Raw genomic sequence first — 16,317 nt, 5'->3', positions numbered from 1 at the left:
AATACATTCTGCCATCGTGTGTAGATAGGGGCACTTCATTTAGCGGACATTACTGCTCACTGCATTCAACACCTCTCTGCTTCTTCTATCACTTCCTCTGCTATACCTCCTTATCTCCGTTCATCTTACACCTGCAGTTACACCTGGTAACCGCGCTTCTGCGCTCCTGCTAGTCGGTCGACAATGTCGCTGATCACAGGCAGGTTGAGCACGTTACCAATCACGGGCGTCTGGCGCAGGAACGCTACGGCCACGGGGAAGAAGGAGCCGAACAGGTTCAGGAAGCCGAAGCTCTGGATGATCATGCCGATCATCGGGTAGCGCAGCATGACCAACAGGATGCCGCCCAGGAAGCACACGATGCCGCGCCATCGCTCCTTGCGCGTGAAGAAGCGCACCGTGCGCGAGAGACCGATGGTGAGCGCCACGCCGCTCAGGAACAGTACGTCTCCCAGCGCCAGCATGGCCGCGTCGAAGAACATGAGCACGCCCAGCAGCAGGAACGCGAAACCCAGCCCCAGCAGCAGCGTGCCGATCTTGCGGTTGTCGTCCAGCATTGCGGCTTGGTTTCTGCGGGTGTAGGGACGATTTGAACGGGAATTTCGGGCTATGTGTGCGTTTGGTTGTCTCCTACTTTAGCGTCGTGCCACCGCTTGAGTATGGTTGATCTGGGGCTGCTACGTAGCCTCCACGTACGTCAGCACGGCTCGAGCTTCGCTGCTACGGCTTGGATAATTTTGGATAAGGGAGGAACCGATGTGGACACATGTGATTGGGTGATAATAGTGAGGGACTGACAGTGTGGGATTGGATGAAAAGTACGAGTCAGTTCCAGCCAATGAATGCATCGACCATTTCGTCTGGTAATCATCGTGTGAACAAGCATTGTCGATGCAGGACACCATCGTTTTTTGCATAATGATGATTTTGTTCAATGCGCTGTTGGGCGTGCTAAATAGTCTACAGCTTCTTCGTCTCTCTTTACTTTCTCGGGTCGCAGTCGGGTGGCCCCACTGCAAAAATGGTCGGCAGCTAGAAGCTCTGTTTGCGCAACGTTGAAGCTGGCTAAACGACCGCTCTTTGACGACGGAAGACTGGGGCAAACTGGTCCACAAGGACCAGCAAGGCGGGCGGTGCACGCGAAGGTCATCGATGTCCTCGTGGCCGGGCCATCCGTCCCCAGCACTCGTCGTACCGAGTACCCGCTGATATGGTGCTGTCTGTCGTCTTCCAGCTTACTTAGGTGGCGTCTAATAGCTTCCGGAGGACGAGAGCGACGATGCCGTCGGTGATGCGGCTGCAACAGCTTCCTGCGGGTTGGTCTGCTGCTCCTCTTCGTCCTGACTTTCGTCCGTGGACGTGTCTTCGCCGCTGCCGTCTGCAGGGGCCTCACCAGGAGCACCCGGCAGCAAGTGCGACATCCGCTTGGCCTTGGCTGTTAGGTATCCTTGGCTGTACTCGCCGCCCTTGATCACCACGGGCAGTCTACCCTCGACGGTGATGCCTAATTGGCTCAGCAGCCGAATCTTACGCGGGTTGTTGGTCAGCAAACGGATGGACTGGACGCCAAGATCCTTGAGAATTGCCGGCACGGGCTCGTACGAGCGGTAGTCGTCCTTGAAACCGAGCACGCGGTTGGCGTCCACGGTGTCGAGGCCGCGCTCCTGCATCGAGTAAGCCATGATCTTGTTGGCGAGGCCGATGCCGCGCCCCTCCTGCGGCATGTAGATGACCACGCCGCCGTGCTGCTTGGTGTACGCTTTGGCGTAGTCCAGCTGCTCGCGACAGTCGCACTTGAGCGAGCCGAAGACCTCCGACGTGAAGCACTGGTCGTGCACGCGCACGGGCACGTTGCGTTTGTCGCGCAGGTCGCCCGTGATCATGGCGATGGGTTCGCACTCGCGCAGGGAGCCGGTGGAGCGGTAGGCGCGCACGCGGAACAGGCCGCCGTCTGTGGGGAGCGCCGTCTCGGCCACGAACGTCGTGGTCACGTGCTCGCCCAGACACGTGAGGCCGGGGGCGTCGGCGCCCAGAGCCGGCACGTGCTTGAACGGGGCGACGTCCACCGTGGGCTGCTTGGTGTGCAGCTGCGTCATGTGTCTAATGTGCGTCTATGAGGCGGCGGCGTGCAAGAGACAGCTTGATGGCCTCTGCTGCGTCGTCGATCGCTCGATCTGACTCGGGCCTGGCGGACTGATTGGGGAGTGAGCAAGACGCCACGCAATCTCGACTGGCACGTTAGGTCCTGGTTGTGACCTTCAAAACCCGATATTGAGGAGATCGACTTCTGCAGGTTGATTCGGTTTCGCAGGTGACAAGTGCCCGGAAAAACGGGTGACAGCGTTGCTCATGGGAGAGCAGCGTGGCAAGATAGCGGTCTCCTCTGGTTGGCATTGGCACTTTGGTACAGTAGTTTTGGAGTGGCTGATATTGGTCTGGCTGGCAAATTGCCATTACTAGCCAGGAAGCCGAGGTGGCTAAGCAAGTCTGCAGTCCGGTGCACGACTGTGAAACGCTGAACTCGTTCGTTATGACGCGACCTTTCGGCAAGCGCGCTCCGCCACTCATCCACGGCTAGCCAGCAGCTCTAACACCGACCCAGGTCAATATTGCCGCAAATGCTGCGCCATGCTATTGAGATCCAAGGACGTGCTAGCACTTCCGCGGCTTGGCAGCATTAGGTCTGCCAGGTCCGGTGCGAGTGTCTCTGAATCCTGCGGTTCGTAAGGGGCCACTATTCGGAGCGGATGATGACGCATCGCACTTTGCTGAGATCGACATTCGAACATGCGCGACAGGGATTGGTCGAAACAGAAGCATAAATCGCCGATTGGATGAATATGAGGCTCGTTTCCATAATCAATGTGGTTGACGCGAAAACGATGAGTGACCATGGTCTGGCAAGTTGCCTTCCGCTGGTACACCTCTCCATTCCACGCAGTAAGTTGTCGACAGTACTGCGGCATTCGCCGCTCGTCACGCCGGATGGTACAAACGACGTTTGCGCTCAAGTTGCTGCAGCTTAGTCCCGCTCTTGGAACCAAGACAGGTTGCGATCTTCGGTCGGTTGACCCCTAGTAGTCCAGCGAAGTCGCCCCGATATCGATCGCGTTGAGGTGTTTTACTCGCGCTCAACACAGTTCATACTGCAGTACTGCGACGTTTGACATACTGTCGTGGCACTCGATGACGGGACAGAAAGTTGTGCATGAACGCCATATTATGAGAACCGCTGCTGCGAGGCACTACGTGCTGAGCAACGCATCGAAATTCACCAGCACGCTCTGAGTGAACACTCCGTGGGCCGATAGCGGTATGAACGTGGGGCTTTCACTTGTGTTCGTCCTTAGTTCCATCGAGACAAATCACTATTTATACGGTTAAAACACGAGAAGGTGTTGCGGTTGACTGTCGAAGTTCGTTTTGCCTTCCAGGCGCCCCTGGCTCCAAGGTTATCAATAAATGCATGCGATTTGCAAGATCGAGGGGGGAATGAACATGAAACGATTGTCGGGAGCAGCGCCTGCCCAATTCATTGCAGAGAGTCTTCGGAGGCGTGACCGAGACAACAGTCGGTATGCCGCTAGACAACCTCATTTCGATCGGTGGCACCTCTGGAGGCGGAGGATTGAAGCGAGGCACGGCGAGTGATTTGACGAGTGGCCTCATTTCGATTTCTGGAGCTCGTGACAATGTGGACGTCGACATGTCCGACTTCGACGTCGGTGACCTGCTGGGAGACGCCTCGAGCAAGAACAAGTCGAAATCCAAAGACAAAAGCGACGACAAGAAGAAAAAAAAGTCTAAAGACAAGGAGAAGTCGAAGAGCTCCAGCAGCAAAAAGAAGAGCAAGTCAAAGTCGAAGAAAAGCGCCTTCGAAGACGATTTTGACAACGATGACGGTGGTGATGCTGCGGGCGACTGGACATCTTCAGCCAAGAATTGGGATAGCGCGGCCGAACTGGAGATGGCTGCTGCAGTTGCAGCCAGAAGGAAGAACGGCAGTGGTAAACTTGGAGGAGGATTAGATGACGAATTTTCCAAAATGCTGGGCCTGGATAGTGGAGATCTCGGCTCGGGTGCAAATTTTGGGTCGGTCGAGTTTTCGCCACCGTCACCAGAGCTCGTGAGCTTGAATAGGGACAACGATAGGAACAATACATTTGACACCGATGATACTTTTGGGATCTCCAGCTACACACCGACGGTGCGCGGGTCCAAGAAACTCGATCGAGATGAAGCTACTACCGATTTTGGTGCGGGCGAGTCTGGTAAAGGGGGCAACGAAGGGCTCTCAGCGGCTTTTTTCCAAGATGACGTCAAAAGTGACCTGGATTCAACACCATTATCCTCGTTATTGGGGCCATCAACAGAACGCCGAGGCGGGCTTCGTGGAGGGAGAAGACAAACCAGAGGCGCTGACTCTGACCCCTTCGGAATTGGATCCACAACAACGAAATCCAGCTCAACATTCGATGCACTTTTCGGTGGACCCAGCGATAGGCGAAGTACTCAAAATGACCCCTTAGCGGATCTGTTTGCAACTCCTTCCGCCTCGAAAAAGACCACGCGCCAAAGCCCTCGAGAGGAAGAGAATGAACCAATACCGAAGCCTGCAGTTGTGGAGGCACGGGCATCAACACCACCAAAAGCGAAAACATCACCGAAAGCGAAAACCCCACCACAGAAAAGAGCTGACTCGCCAAATGCCTCTGCACCACTTTCTGGTATCAGCAATGTGGACATCGCTAGCGCTAAGGACAGCCTGCTGATGGACCTGCTGGGCGATCTGTCACCTCCAAAGCCAAGAGAACCGCTATTGTCACGACGCCGAAGCCGCAGTAGCAATGACAACTCCCCTGAAAAACAACAAACCCAAGCGGAAGACCCCTTCAAAAGTTCTTTGCCACCGTCACCGGTCCAATCGCAGCCTCTACCAACAGTCCTGGAGCTTCCAGTAGAGACACCAGCAGTATCGGCCAACGGCAACGTAAGACCAGTCACTCCTCCATCACCAGGACGCAGGCGGTCGTTAACAGTGGACAAAGGCGCACTCGGGATTCGCGAGAGCGACTTTGAACAGTCCAAAGACAGTCTGCTGGAAGAGATTCTGCCTTCATCTCCATTATCAATCTCTGCTCGGAGTAGTCCTCATCGACGTCATTCATACTCCCAGTCGTTTGAAGTGGAAGACAGTGTCGCTGCTGTAGCTGCTCCAGAGCAGACACCAATCGAGGAAAAAGAGCCGCAAATACTAGAGAAGCAGCCTTCACCAGATCCACCTGCTCCTACTGCTCCTGTTGCGAAGTCCTCCCCACCACCTCAAGTTGACCTCGAACCGATAAAAGAGTCACCAAAACTGGATCCACCACAGGCTCGTTTGAGCAAAGAGAACCACGAAGCAAAGGTAGTTCTTGTGCCACCGTGCAATTGTGTAGAGCTCCAAGCCGAACTTACTGCTGCGTTCGACATCGAACGGGCCGTACTGCAGCAAAAAAATAATGAACTCGCGCAACAGCTCGAAGCTCAGATAGCTTCCAGCAATCAGCTCACGCAGCAGCTAGAAGCCCTTGAAGCATCCAGCAGTCAGCTCACACAGCAACTTACAAAACAGCTAGAGGAAAATTATGCCTCTGCCAAACAGATCTCGCAACACCTAGAAGAACGTGCGGCAGCCAACACACGGCTTTCTCAGCAACTTGCCACAGCGGAACACGATAAACTCCAGGCTGATCAACTTGCAGCGACAAGTAAAAATGATGCAGCAGGCTACCAGCATCGAGCCGAATGGTTGGAAGCTGAGTTGCGAGGTCTCCGAGAAGAATTATCTCGCTCAAAGAGAGCAGTACAAGATGCGGAGTTGGCGCTGGCACGGAAAACAGCAGAACAGGATGAAGTTGATCAGCTAGAACGCCATCGAGAAAAGCGTGCTCTTGAGGCTCTTAGTGCTCAAATGCAGCGTGCTCTGGCACGACTCACTGTTACGCACCAAGTGCAAGAAGAAGGATCAGGATACGATAACTCAGCAGCACGTGTGGCTGCTGAAGACGAGGCCCGACTCCGCGTGATTGCCTCTTTGGAAGGTAGTTCAAAGCGTGCAGCTCAACACGCAGAACAGGAACGCACGAAGTTGACAGAACTACTGCGGGAGCTGGAGGCTGGGGCTCGGAGTGCTCGACAAGGAGCTCTTGAGGACAAAGAGCGACTACGACAGGAACAACAACGACTAGATGCGCTGAGTGCTCACCTTCAGGCTCAATCCGCGGTGTTGCGAGACCAGGAGGCTGGACATGCAGCATACATGGGACAGCAACTCGCAGAGGCCCGTGAAGATGCTCGAGTGTACGAAGCGCGGCTTGCAACACGTCGTACTCAGCTGGAGCGCGACGAACGTGCACTTTACGAAGCCAGAGCGGAGTTTGCAGCTTTCCGAGAGCAGACTGCGCTTGAAATTGAGCGCGAGCACGAGGAGCTTCGCGCGTCCCGACTGGCACTTGAAGATGCTTGGCGCGAGCTACGTGCAGATCGTGAAGATCTCGAGGCCGAGTTAGCAAGCCACGAAGGCGAGTTTCAGGCTCTCGAGAGTGTGCGCAATGAAGTGCAGGAAGCTGAAGCCAGACTTGCCGAGCGTACACAAGAAGTTGTGGCACTTGCAGAAAAGCTGGACGCTGGAACACGAGATTTACTGGCGCGCGAGCAGATTGTTGCAGAACAAGCCGCGGTTGTCCAAGACACAGATTCCTCGATGGTGAACCGAGAGCGAACACTGGAACGAGTGAAGGGCGAGCTCGAAGCCCGCGAGCAGAGGCTGCACGTCCAGATTCGGCAGCTTGACAATGCGCGCGGGAGACTCACCCAGCAGCGACGAGAGCAGCAACAGCTAACGGCAGTCACCAGGAGACATTACTCGACAACGGAAAAGCCGGCGGTTGTTGAAGTCGACAACAACAAACACTGGAGGCACAGCGAGCTCGCGTCGGTAGGCCATCACAGCAGCAACAACAATAATTTCCATCATCCAACTCCAGTCGTGGATAAAATCAAGTCTCAGCCCTGGGAAGTAGTTCTTCCCATTGAGGAGGACCCGTCCGGCCTGCCACCAGCTTTGCGAAAACAGGTTGAAGCGAACTGGCAGCGTCGCAACCAGCAGGTGGGCCAACGTCGCCAAGGCCCAGGATTGCCGTTTGATCTCCGGGATTTCGATTCAACCATGGCAGCAGCACCCAAATGGTCTACGAAGACAATGGATCTGGAAACTCCAAGCCACATCAGCAAAAAGAGCAACGTTAGTACCTCTTCGAAGCCCCAGAGCTCGTACTTATTCCAGCCACCCCCACAGCAGCGACCAAAGCCCAGTCCGGGTGCAACCAGCTTCCGAGCGTCTTCAGTGGCAGGATCACAGCTGCCGCCACCCCCGTCAACACGATCACCTGGGACTTTCCAGCCGAAATTACGCGTGAATTTGTAGCTCTGCCGGCCTACAAAAACAGCACTTTGTGAAAAAATGATTCGAATTGTATTGACGCATGTTGCTTCTACTAGCCGGGTCGACGGGCCTTCCCATCTACGCGCGGCAGTTCTCAATGTTGAAGATCATGATGTCCGTGGCGCCCACGTCGTGGAGCTGGTCCATGACGTCCGACACGTCCTTGACGCCCACCATGGCCGAGACGGCGTATCCTCCGCCCACGAGCGAATTGACCGTGGGGGAGCGCCGTCCGGGCGTGACCTTGGTGGCCGCCTCCAGCTTCTCATTGTCAACATTGTACGTCACCATCCGGTACTTGGTGGCAGTGATGAAGCCCAAGATGCGCTGGTGCACCTTGTGCACCAGATCCTTGTGTGCCGATTGCGGGTTGGCAATGAGCACGGCCTGCGTCTGCAGGATCGTTGAGATAAGCTCCAGGCCCGCGGCCTTCATGGTGGTACCGGTCTCCACCAGGTCCACGATGCCGTCGGCCAGGCCCAGCGAGCAGGCCGCCTCCACCGACCCAGACACGTACTTGATCTTCGTAGGGCCCGTGGCCTCCGTTTCGAACTGCCTAAAGTAGTCGCGCGTGACTTCCGGGAAGGACGTGACGATGCGCTTGCCCGCCAGTCGCTCGGGTGACACGACGGCGTCCTTAACGGGCGTCTGTACGCCCAGCGCGCACAGGCCGAAGCCCAGCGGCAGCAGCTCGTCCACCTTGGTCTTGCTCTCGGCAATGATGTCCTGACCCGTGATGCCCAGGTCAAGGTTGCCCTCGCCTACATATGTGGCGATGTCGGCGGCCGGCAGGAACACGAGCGTGACCGGGAGACTCGAGCACAGCGCGATGTCCACGCGGTTCGGGCGGTGGTAGTTGAGGCCCGCGCCCTTGAGCAGCGTCAGGATCTTGTCATGCAGACGGCCCTTCTTGGGCACGGCGAACAGCAGGCGCTCGTCCGTCTTCTTGGGCACGGGGGAGGGAGGCGTGGCTGACATGGTGAGGACACTTGCGCGGCGAATGGAAAGTGGACAACCTCGTTAACTTTTTCGGCGCTTCGTTTGCGCATCAACGGTTATAACCACGAGCTTTTTCCCAGGATGTAGACCAATCAGCAGAGATAAAAATTGTCAGCCTCACCTTCAAAATACTAGAGAAGTATTTTAAAATTAAAACAAGTATTTGGGGGTAAAGCCCCCCCCCCTATAATGAACGCCCCCGTACGGGTATTGGCCAGGATTGTAATTAAAAATAAATCTCAACGAACAAAACCGCAATTTGAGCTTTTTTGTGGACGGCCGCTATTTTAGCTTTTGGCCGCACTCCCTACGCCGGCCATGCACGCACGCGGAGGCCACGCCGCGGAACGCGCGCCTGAAGACGACACGGTCAGACGCAGCCAGAGGCGCCTACGCAGCGGTCCTGGTATACCTTGGAAGAGCAGCGGCAGAGAGCGGACGGCAGCAACACGCCGCAGAGCAGCACAAGAGAAGGAAACGGAGAACGCGATGAAGATGCCGGCGAGGATAACATCGACGGTGGCGGGGATAACTGCGACGGTGCCAACGAGAGCCAGAGCGTAGAGGAGGTGCCGTCGGATGGCGAGGGCAAGGGGAGCGACTGATCAGGGGGTATCTCGGGTGGCGAGTCTCGTAGTGATCACACTGTTGATAATGAAGATGGCGTGGCTGTGGATCGTCCAGAGCAATGACACGACAGCAGGACGGCGTGGCAAACGTACTTGGCGGAATACTGCGCTCGGACTATGCAGATTTTTCCTGTTGAGGAGACCATGTCACGGTCAGAGAGAAACCGGTGTCTACAGCGAACGAAGAAGGGTTCGTCTGAGATGGTTCCAGACGGATGTAATCCCTATCAACGGACGTACATATGTACAGACAAAATAGTAAAAATACACAGCAACCCACACTCTACACACAAATCAGCTGTGTGCCACACAGACAAGATCCGTGGACGTGGCCGATCCACGTGGAAGGACGCGGCCCATCCATCCCGCGGGTCGGCCAGTCCACAGGTCCCTCACTTCTCAACTGGCGCCTTCAACGACAACCAGCATCAAGCGCGGCGTGCCACGGTGGGCACAGTGCCGGCTCGGCGGCGCCCTCGACTACGACTGTACTACCAATAACAGCGTGGCGTGCCACGGCGGGCACAGAGCAGGCTCCGCGGCACATAGGGAAGTGTGTGGGCGAAGGGGTTGTTGCGTGGCTTGTGCAAGGCGTGTTGAAGGGCTCGCCCTGTACCGCCTTAGCTGATGGCTGCGTGGCAATCGCTAAAATCCACTGCATTCTAGGGATCAATTGTAGTGTGTTGTATTAAGTAAGCTTAACAATATATGCAATTGCTACCATCGCATAAATGTTTGTTGTTAGTCCTCGACAGCTTCAGCTTCAATGTAGGCCCGCTCCACTTTGCGTCGTTTACGCTGTCTGTACTGCTTGATCTCACCTGATGGCAGGTTTGCGGTGCACTCCCACGTTGGCTTCCATGACGTCAGGAACAGTACGCGCCCATTTACCCGCTGATCATCGAGAATGGTTCGCATATGATATGTCGGCCTACCCCGTTGATCAACAGCTGTTGGTAGGACCCATTCCTCCTCGCCAGCATCATCACCTTTCGCAACTGCCTCAATGAGAGGGCCTTGGTGATGCGTGCATTAGGTACCGCATCGAGTAGTCGCTTGATAGAGTCGATGGCTGTAGAGGTGGAATTGCGTGGAATAAACACCCACGTCCTCAGGTAACGAGCTGCCGTCTCATCTAGGCGACCCCACCCACGCTTCTTTAGATGTTGTTTGCACCATTAAAAAAAGCGATAAACGTGCCGGGCGGGGCCTCGTTAGTAGCTGCTGTGTCCTCGCGGGCTGCCATCTTCGTACGTTGATTAAAACTGAGCTCTAGAAATGGAGGGCAGAGCGAATTCTGTTGGTTTCATGTAGCTATTTGTGATATTGCAGCCTCAATCACGATAAAAAATGAACAAACTGCGATGTAGTACATGTTACTGTATTTAGAGACGGTTTTACTAATTATTTCAAATCAGTGCTCAGTGCATGTCCATTAACGAGTGGCCTGCCTGTTGGAGCTCGTACATTGGTCGTTCTCGATTGTCGGCGCTTCTTCGCCACGGAGGAATTGACAGGGGTGCGCTTGCCATCTAGCCCGGTGTAGTTCCTGACCTGAAGTCCAACCAGCACATGAATGCATAGCGCGAGTTTGAAGTTGTACTTACATTCGCATGTCCGCAAACTCACGTCAACGCTCCAGCCACCCTCTGGCTGTCCATGAAGCTTCATTCACACGTAGTTGCCTCCCATCTGTGCTGACACTGGAGCGGTTTCACGGCTGCGGCCAAACTCAGGCACATACACACGAACGCAACCACGCGACGCGACACGGACAATGTTGGGGGTCGCCGAAACGAGCAAGAACTCGATGCTTGACCGGCTGGGTGTCATGTCGACATGCAGGTTTCGCCGGGGCGTTTTCGGGGTGTAAGCAACAGTCCACAAGCAGGTGGACGAGCGTTCCAATCTTGTGTTTCGTACGGAGTGTGTAGTCACGCTTGATCAAACGGTTAAATTGCTCCACTGGGTTATTTGTCGTCGCGTACCCACTAGGTGCGTGGAAACGTTGCCAGCGGTCAAAAGCGCTCGTAACCCACACACTGTTAAAGTAGCTTCGAAATCCCTTCAAATCTTCGTCACTTCCCCACTCGGCCAAAACAATTGCCACTTGTTCGTCATAAATGGCTTTGCTTCGTGCGAAATGAAGGTCGTAAATATCAGCGATCACCTTTTCGCACAACCTCTGTGGGACACCCTTGAGCCTTTCGTGCACTTTAGCCATGACATGACAGAAGCACATGAGATTCGCAAATTCCGAATCCACACCAAAGGCCTAATCAACAGCATTTTGCTGAGCTGCTTCTGCATCCGCCATGACGTACTTGAGCAACAATTGCTGACCCGTAACTGCAGTGAAAACCGTGCGGAGAGCAGCTAGCGCTTTCACGTACAATACTTTCAGTCTCTGCGAAGTGATGAACAGCGCAACCAGGTGGAATGAGCGGCCCTTGTCTGACACACCACATACAATGACTGGATACACCACCTGGTTCAGCTTGAAGGTGGCATCCATGTGAAACACAAACGATGCCGGATCCCGCGCCGCATTCTGAAGCAGCCGTTTGGTCGTCAGTCCCACCAAAAACGGATGTTCGTCAGAACCATTTCCAAGATCGGATTTTCCGTGAACGTTTAATTGGTATCCGAACGAAAACGGCTGCGTGTCAGCAATGGAAGGACCATACGCTAGCTCATGCACCTGGTCCACGATGTCGTAAAAGTCATCGTCTCGGTGCAGCGTTTTCTTGGTGAAGGCGTTCGAGAACCATTGTACTTGCCTCAAACTTGGCAATTCAGATTCAGACAGCCCGAAACGCCTGGACATTCCCATGCGAATGTGAGCCGGCTTCAAACCTTGTGACGCCATCTCCCAACCGTAATCCTTCAGTCTTGGAGTGAGTTTGGGCTTGCGTGAATCTCTCACGAGCGTGTCATGAGCGCCAGCCTCCATGATTGTAACACGATTCAGCTCTTGGCATGTCAGCACTTTTCCCAGCCACTGGCATGCGTCATACGGAGAAGCAGCTTTGCACGTCGCAGAGAAGCACTTCAACAACTGGTAACACATCTTATGCGGTCTTGCCATCGCGCACACGACGCAGGGCACCAGATGGCTTTTCACGATAAGGAAGATCTTCATGTCCTCCATTACCAGCTGGGAATCGTCGCGAGGCATGTCGCTGCAGATAGTTGTCCAGTTATACGTTGGGGGCATCTTGAGTCGAGGTAGGGAGGAGGGGGGGGGGGGGGGGCTTCGCGTAGATTGAGAAGTGATGTGAGTTTAGATGACATTCTCTCTGCCAATTGGTTCAAATTACGCTTCATTTTCTGATACGATTCGCTGGAATTGACGGGTGTACATTCACCCGTATTTGGTGTGATCTTACGTAGCGAGGTGTGCCACAGATTAATTTGGTGTGGCTAAACTCATACTTAGTGTGTGCATTGCAGGATTTATGTGATATCACATGATCTGTGTTGTAATGGGTCTGCTTAGACCCACTACTTAAGCTTACACGTGTGCGCACGTGTAGGAGGAAGCGTAGGAGTAGTTTACTTAAGTTCAGTATACTTGTATCCACAAGTATACTTAAACCTAGATAAATGAACCAAACGGAAGCTTTGGTGGTAAATGAGAACTGTATTGATTGTAAATGGGGTTTCCTCCTAAAACTGATATTTCTAATGAGAGGTTCTGCCATTGGATGGCTGGCAGAACCCCTATCTATTGAATGACTCTCATTGGTAGAAAGGTGTTACTTTCTACCAGTCATATGCCTTTTGCTATGAATGTGGATCACCCTGTGGTGGTCACCTGAATGTATGCCTTAGTGCATGTTGCACTAAGGTAGGAGGTGAACCGAATGTGTAGCCCCGCTACACCATCCCCCCGTTAGGATTTGACGTGCCGGTCTCGACACGTCAATCCGTATTTTCTTCGGGAGAACACGTGCTCATTCCCAATGAGCACGCCAACGACGTCTTCGTCCAAGACGCCGGCCGCTTCGGCAACAGCAAGTGCTGTCGTCGCCTCCAAGGCGACGACGGCCGCTGCCTCAGCCACGACCGCTACTGGCATCGCCTCGACGGCGATGCCGACAAGCGCGGCAACAGAGAGTCGCCTCTCTGTTGCTGGATACCACTCGAGATGGCATGAGAAGCATGCCATCCGAAACAAGACAGGCAAGATCATTGCTGTCGAAACCGGAGTGGGCATCTACTCTCCGGGTGGAGAGGGAGTTCCCCTCGACTACGGTAGCGAAGTCGAGAAGGGGGAACTCGAAGGAGACAAGGACACCTTGTCTCCGGGCCACACTGACCCCAATGTGGGTCTACGTCGTCCACGCGAGGACGACTCGAACGCTTCGGGCTCGAAGCGTTCGCGCAGCGGCAGTGGAACACCGCTCGCTGCCGCTGGAGCCTTGACGACTCCGCGGGATGGAGATGACTCTGCTCCATCCGCTGTTGTTGCGGCCTCGCACACTGAGCCAGTGCGCGAGCCGTGGATGCCGTCTCAGTCTGAGATCGGCAGCCGATTCGGTGCGACCGCGCCACCGAATCTGTACGCGCTGTACTCGTGCAACGCCATCGTTGACGATGACGTCGCGAAGCGAGTACACTTTGATCCGTTAACGAATCAAAGGCGCGACTACTACATCGGGCTCTTCCATGAGCTCCGATGGTTTGCGAGCAAGAAGACTTCTCGCAGAAGCAAAGTGCCCGAGTGGCAGGCACTTTGTCAAAGTTGGAGTGCCTTTGTTGAAAACTTCAACAAGAACCCCGCTGGCTATCGCGACCGGATTAGCCAGGCGCGGGAGCGCTACGAGAAGTTCTCGAAGCGTGGTAAACTTGAACGACTGCACCATGGTGCAGTTGGTATTGGACTTCCTTGTGCAGTGCCTTATGACACTGCTTGTGAGTACTGCTACCCCGGAGCAGTACGCATCACCGAGCGGGACGTCAACGGGTACACGTCCATGTGTGTACCTGACGACCTCAAGACCCTGCGCGCCAGTTTTCAGGCGCAGGCGTCTTCTAGTGCTGCGGATAATCGCAGCACTTATCCGAGTGCTGTAGGCGACTACAGCGCTCGCCCAAGTTTTACGCCCTTCGGCGGAAGTGGCGGTGGCGGCCTTCGTACGCCGTCACCATTTCCGGAATGTCCTCCATCAGGACATTCCGTGATTCCCACGTATCGTGTTGGGGAGGAAATCCTCTCCAACGAATACGAAAATGAACCGGACCTCGGGTCTGGTTCCGATGACCAACAATTCGCTGGACGATCCAGCGAGTTGCCCCGCGTGCGTCTCGCAACGGGGGTGGGGGGGGGGGGGGGGGGGGGGGGGGGGCGGGTAGACGCCCCGGGTTTGGTCAACCAAACCTTGAGTCTCGCTTGGAGGCTGTTGAGCGTCTCCAAGCGTCGCAGTTCGCTGCTCTGCGTCAGGAGCTGAGCTTGTTGAAGGCTCAGCTCGCGGAGGTTGCGCAGACGACCTCGAATGTAAAGGTCGAGGTCGGGACGAGGCTCTCTGGCGCCTTGAAGCGCGTCGCCGCGCTCGAGAGCGCTTTGGCGAGTCACCAGACGTAGGTGACTCGTGCTGCACGTACGGCTTCAGTCGCCCAACGTAAAACGTTGGGTGCAAGCGCATGCTGGACGGTATGTCCAGTGTGTACGCGTTGCCATGCTTCGCCAACACGGTGAATGGCGCAATGAAGCGCGGAGCAAGCTTGCTTGCTCCGAAGTCGGAAACTGCATGTTTAGCTAGGTTCTGCGTAGCTAACAGAACTAATGAACCAACTTTGAATTCATTTGTGTTTCCCCTGCCGGAGTTATCGGCATTCAGCTTCTGTCGATCGACAGAAGCTGCTATTGCATCTTGGACAAACCGAATTACGGCTTGTCGACGCTGGACAAAGTCCATTGCATCCGAGCTGAACCCCTGGTTCAGTTCGTGCTCCTTGTTCGCAGCAGGCCCGGCCTGCGCGTGATGTTCGTTGTCGTTTAAAGTGTCTACGCCCGTCGTAGACACTGTCTTGTCGTCGCCATGACTGCGCGCAGTACGTGAGCGAGTCGTCACAGCTGATACATTGCTTGTATCAGCGTGCTTATCCGGTTGTTTTGAATTAACCGGATATCCTCCCCCACTTAAGGAAGGAGCTACCGCACCGAGTACGCTCGGTACGCGTGGGTGCCTCATGGCATTCATGTGTGTCCTGTCGAGACATGCACCGAGTTGTTGATGGCGAACTCCGCCATCGGCAAGCAGTCGCTCCATTGATGGAACGAGTGCGCGTAGCTCTTCATGGTGTCAACCAGCACGCGGTTGACACGCTCTGTTTGTCCGTCGGTCTGCGGGTGATCCGCAGTCGACATGGACAACTGCGTCCCAAGAAGTGTAAACACTTCTTGCCAGAATCGCGCTGTAAAGCGCGGATCCCGATCCGACACGATGTCGAGTGGCATGCCATGGTGTCTAAACACCATGTCGACAAACAGACATGCCGTCTGTTTGGCTGTCACCTCGGCTGGTACTGCAGCAAGATGCACCATCTTGCTGAAGCGGTCAACAAAGACCACAATACCAGTCCTCCGCTTGTTGTCTTGCGGAAGACCAAAAACAAAGTCCATTGAAATGGACTGCCAGCACTCCGACGGAGTCGGTAGTGATTGAAGCAGAGCCTGCGAGTTGGGCGCAGGCTTCACGCGCTGGCATACCTCGCAAGCACGAACGTACTTGCGTACCCACTTGTACTGGTGACTCCAATAGAAGTCACGCGTGAGAAGCAAATATGTCTTCTCACGGCCAGGATGTCCCGATGTCGGGGCATCGTGGTACTCATACGTGATCTTGAGCTTCAGCTCATGATCATCTGGCACGACAATGCGATCTGCGTTGTCGTCGACTGCGCTGTAAAGCAGCAGACCATTGTGTACACGATAACGGTGTACACGGGCACGAAGGTGTTTGGCCAGCTTCTGACGAGACTTGTCAGAAGGTGTGGAGAAGTACTCCAACAATTGCTTCGCATCCGCATCATGTGCGTATGCGGCCTTCACTTCGTCCAGCAAGGACGACGAGGGTGTAGTCGTCCTGACGACGCCAACTGCGTTGGCGTCGGCCTCTTGCACCGCATAATCTGGTCGACGCGAAAGCGCGTCGGCCACGACATTCAACCTTCCAGGTTTGTACTCAACCTGGAAGT

At 54.9% G+C, this 16,317-nt stretch overlaps 4 protein-coding genes across 4 annotated transcripts; 1 reads left to right on the top strand and 3 right to left on the bottom strand.

The window, feature by feature from the left end:
* Positions 1-137: 137 nt before the first annotated feature.
* KRP23_10326 (Vesicle transport protein GOT1A) lies at positions 138-557 on the bottom strand (the record flags this gene model as incomplete). Its single annotated transcript, XM_067880760.1, has 1 exon — positions 138-557. One exon carries the CDS (start codon positions 555-557, stop codon positions 138-140), a length of 420 nt encoding a protein of 139 aa, XP_067742156.1.
* A 693-nt stretch (positions 558-1,250) lies between these two features.
* Positions 1,251-2,096, bottom strand: KRP23_10325 (GTP cyclohydrolase-2; the record flags this gene model as incomplete). The annotated part of the gene is made up of 1 exon (XM_067880759.1): positions 1,251-2,096. One exon carries the CDS (start codon positions 2,094-2,096, stop codon positions 1,251-1,253), a length of 846 nt encoding a protein of 281 aa, XP_067742155.1.
* A 1,481-nt stretch (positions 2,097-3,577) lies between these two features.
* On the top strand, positions 3,578-7,468 carry KRP23_10324 (uncharacterized protein; the record flags this gene model as incomplete). The annotated part of the gene is made up of 2 exons (XM_067880758.1): positions 3,578-4,256; positions 5,211-7,468. 2 exons carry the CDS (start codon positions 3,578-3,580, stop codon positions 7,466-7,468), a joined length of 2,937 nt encoding a protein of 978 aa, XP_067742154.1.
* A 96-nt stretch (positions 7,469-7,564) lies between these two features.
* On the bottom strand, positions 7,565-8,464 carry KRP23_10323 (ATP phosphoribosyltransferase; the record flags this gene model as incomplete). Its single annotated transcript, XM_067880757.1, has 1 exon — positions 7,565-8,464. One exon carries the CDS (start codon positions 8,462-8,464, stop codon positions 7,565-7,567), a length of 900 nt encoding a protein of 299 aa, XP_067742153.1.
* Between the last annotated feature and the right edge of the window lie 7,853 nt (positions 8,465-16,317).

Source organism: Phytophthora ramorum (genome assembly GCF_020800215.1).
Source record: "Phytophthora ramorum isolate Pr-102 chromosome Unknown Phyram_PR-102_s0009, whole genome shotgun sequence".
Lineage (NCBI taxonomy): Eukaryota > Oomycota > Peronosporomycetes > Peronosporales > Peronosporaceae > Phytophthora > Phytophthora ramorum.
This window is presented reverse-complemented; position numbering and strand designations above follow the sequence as displayed.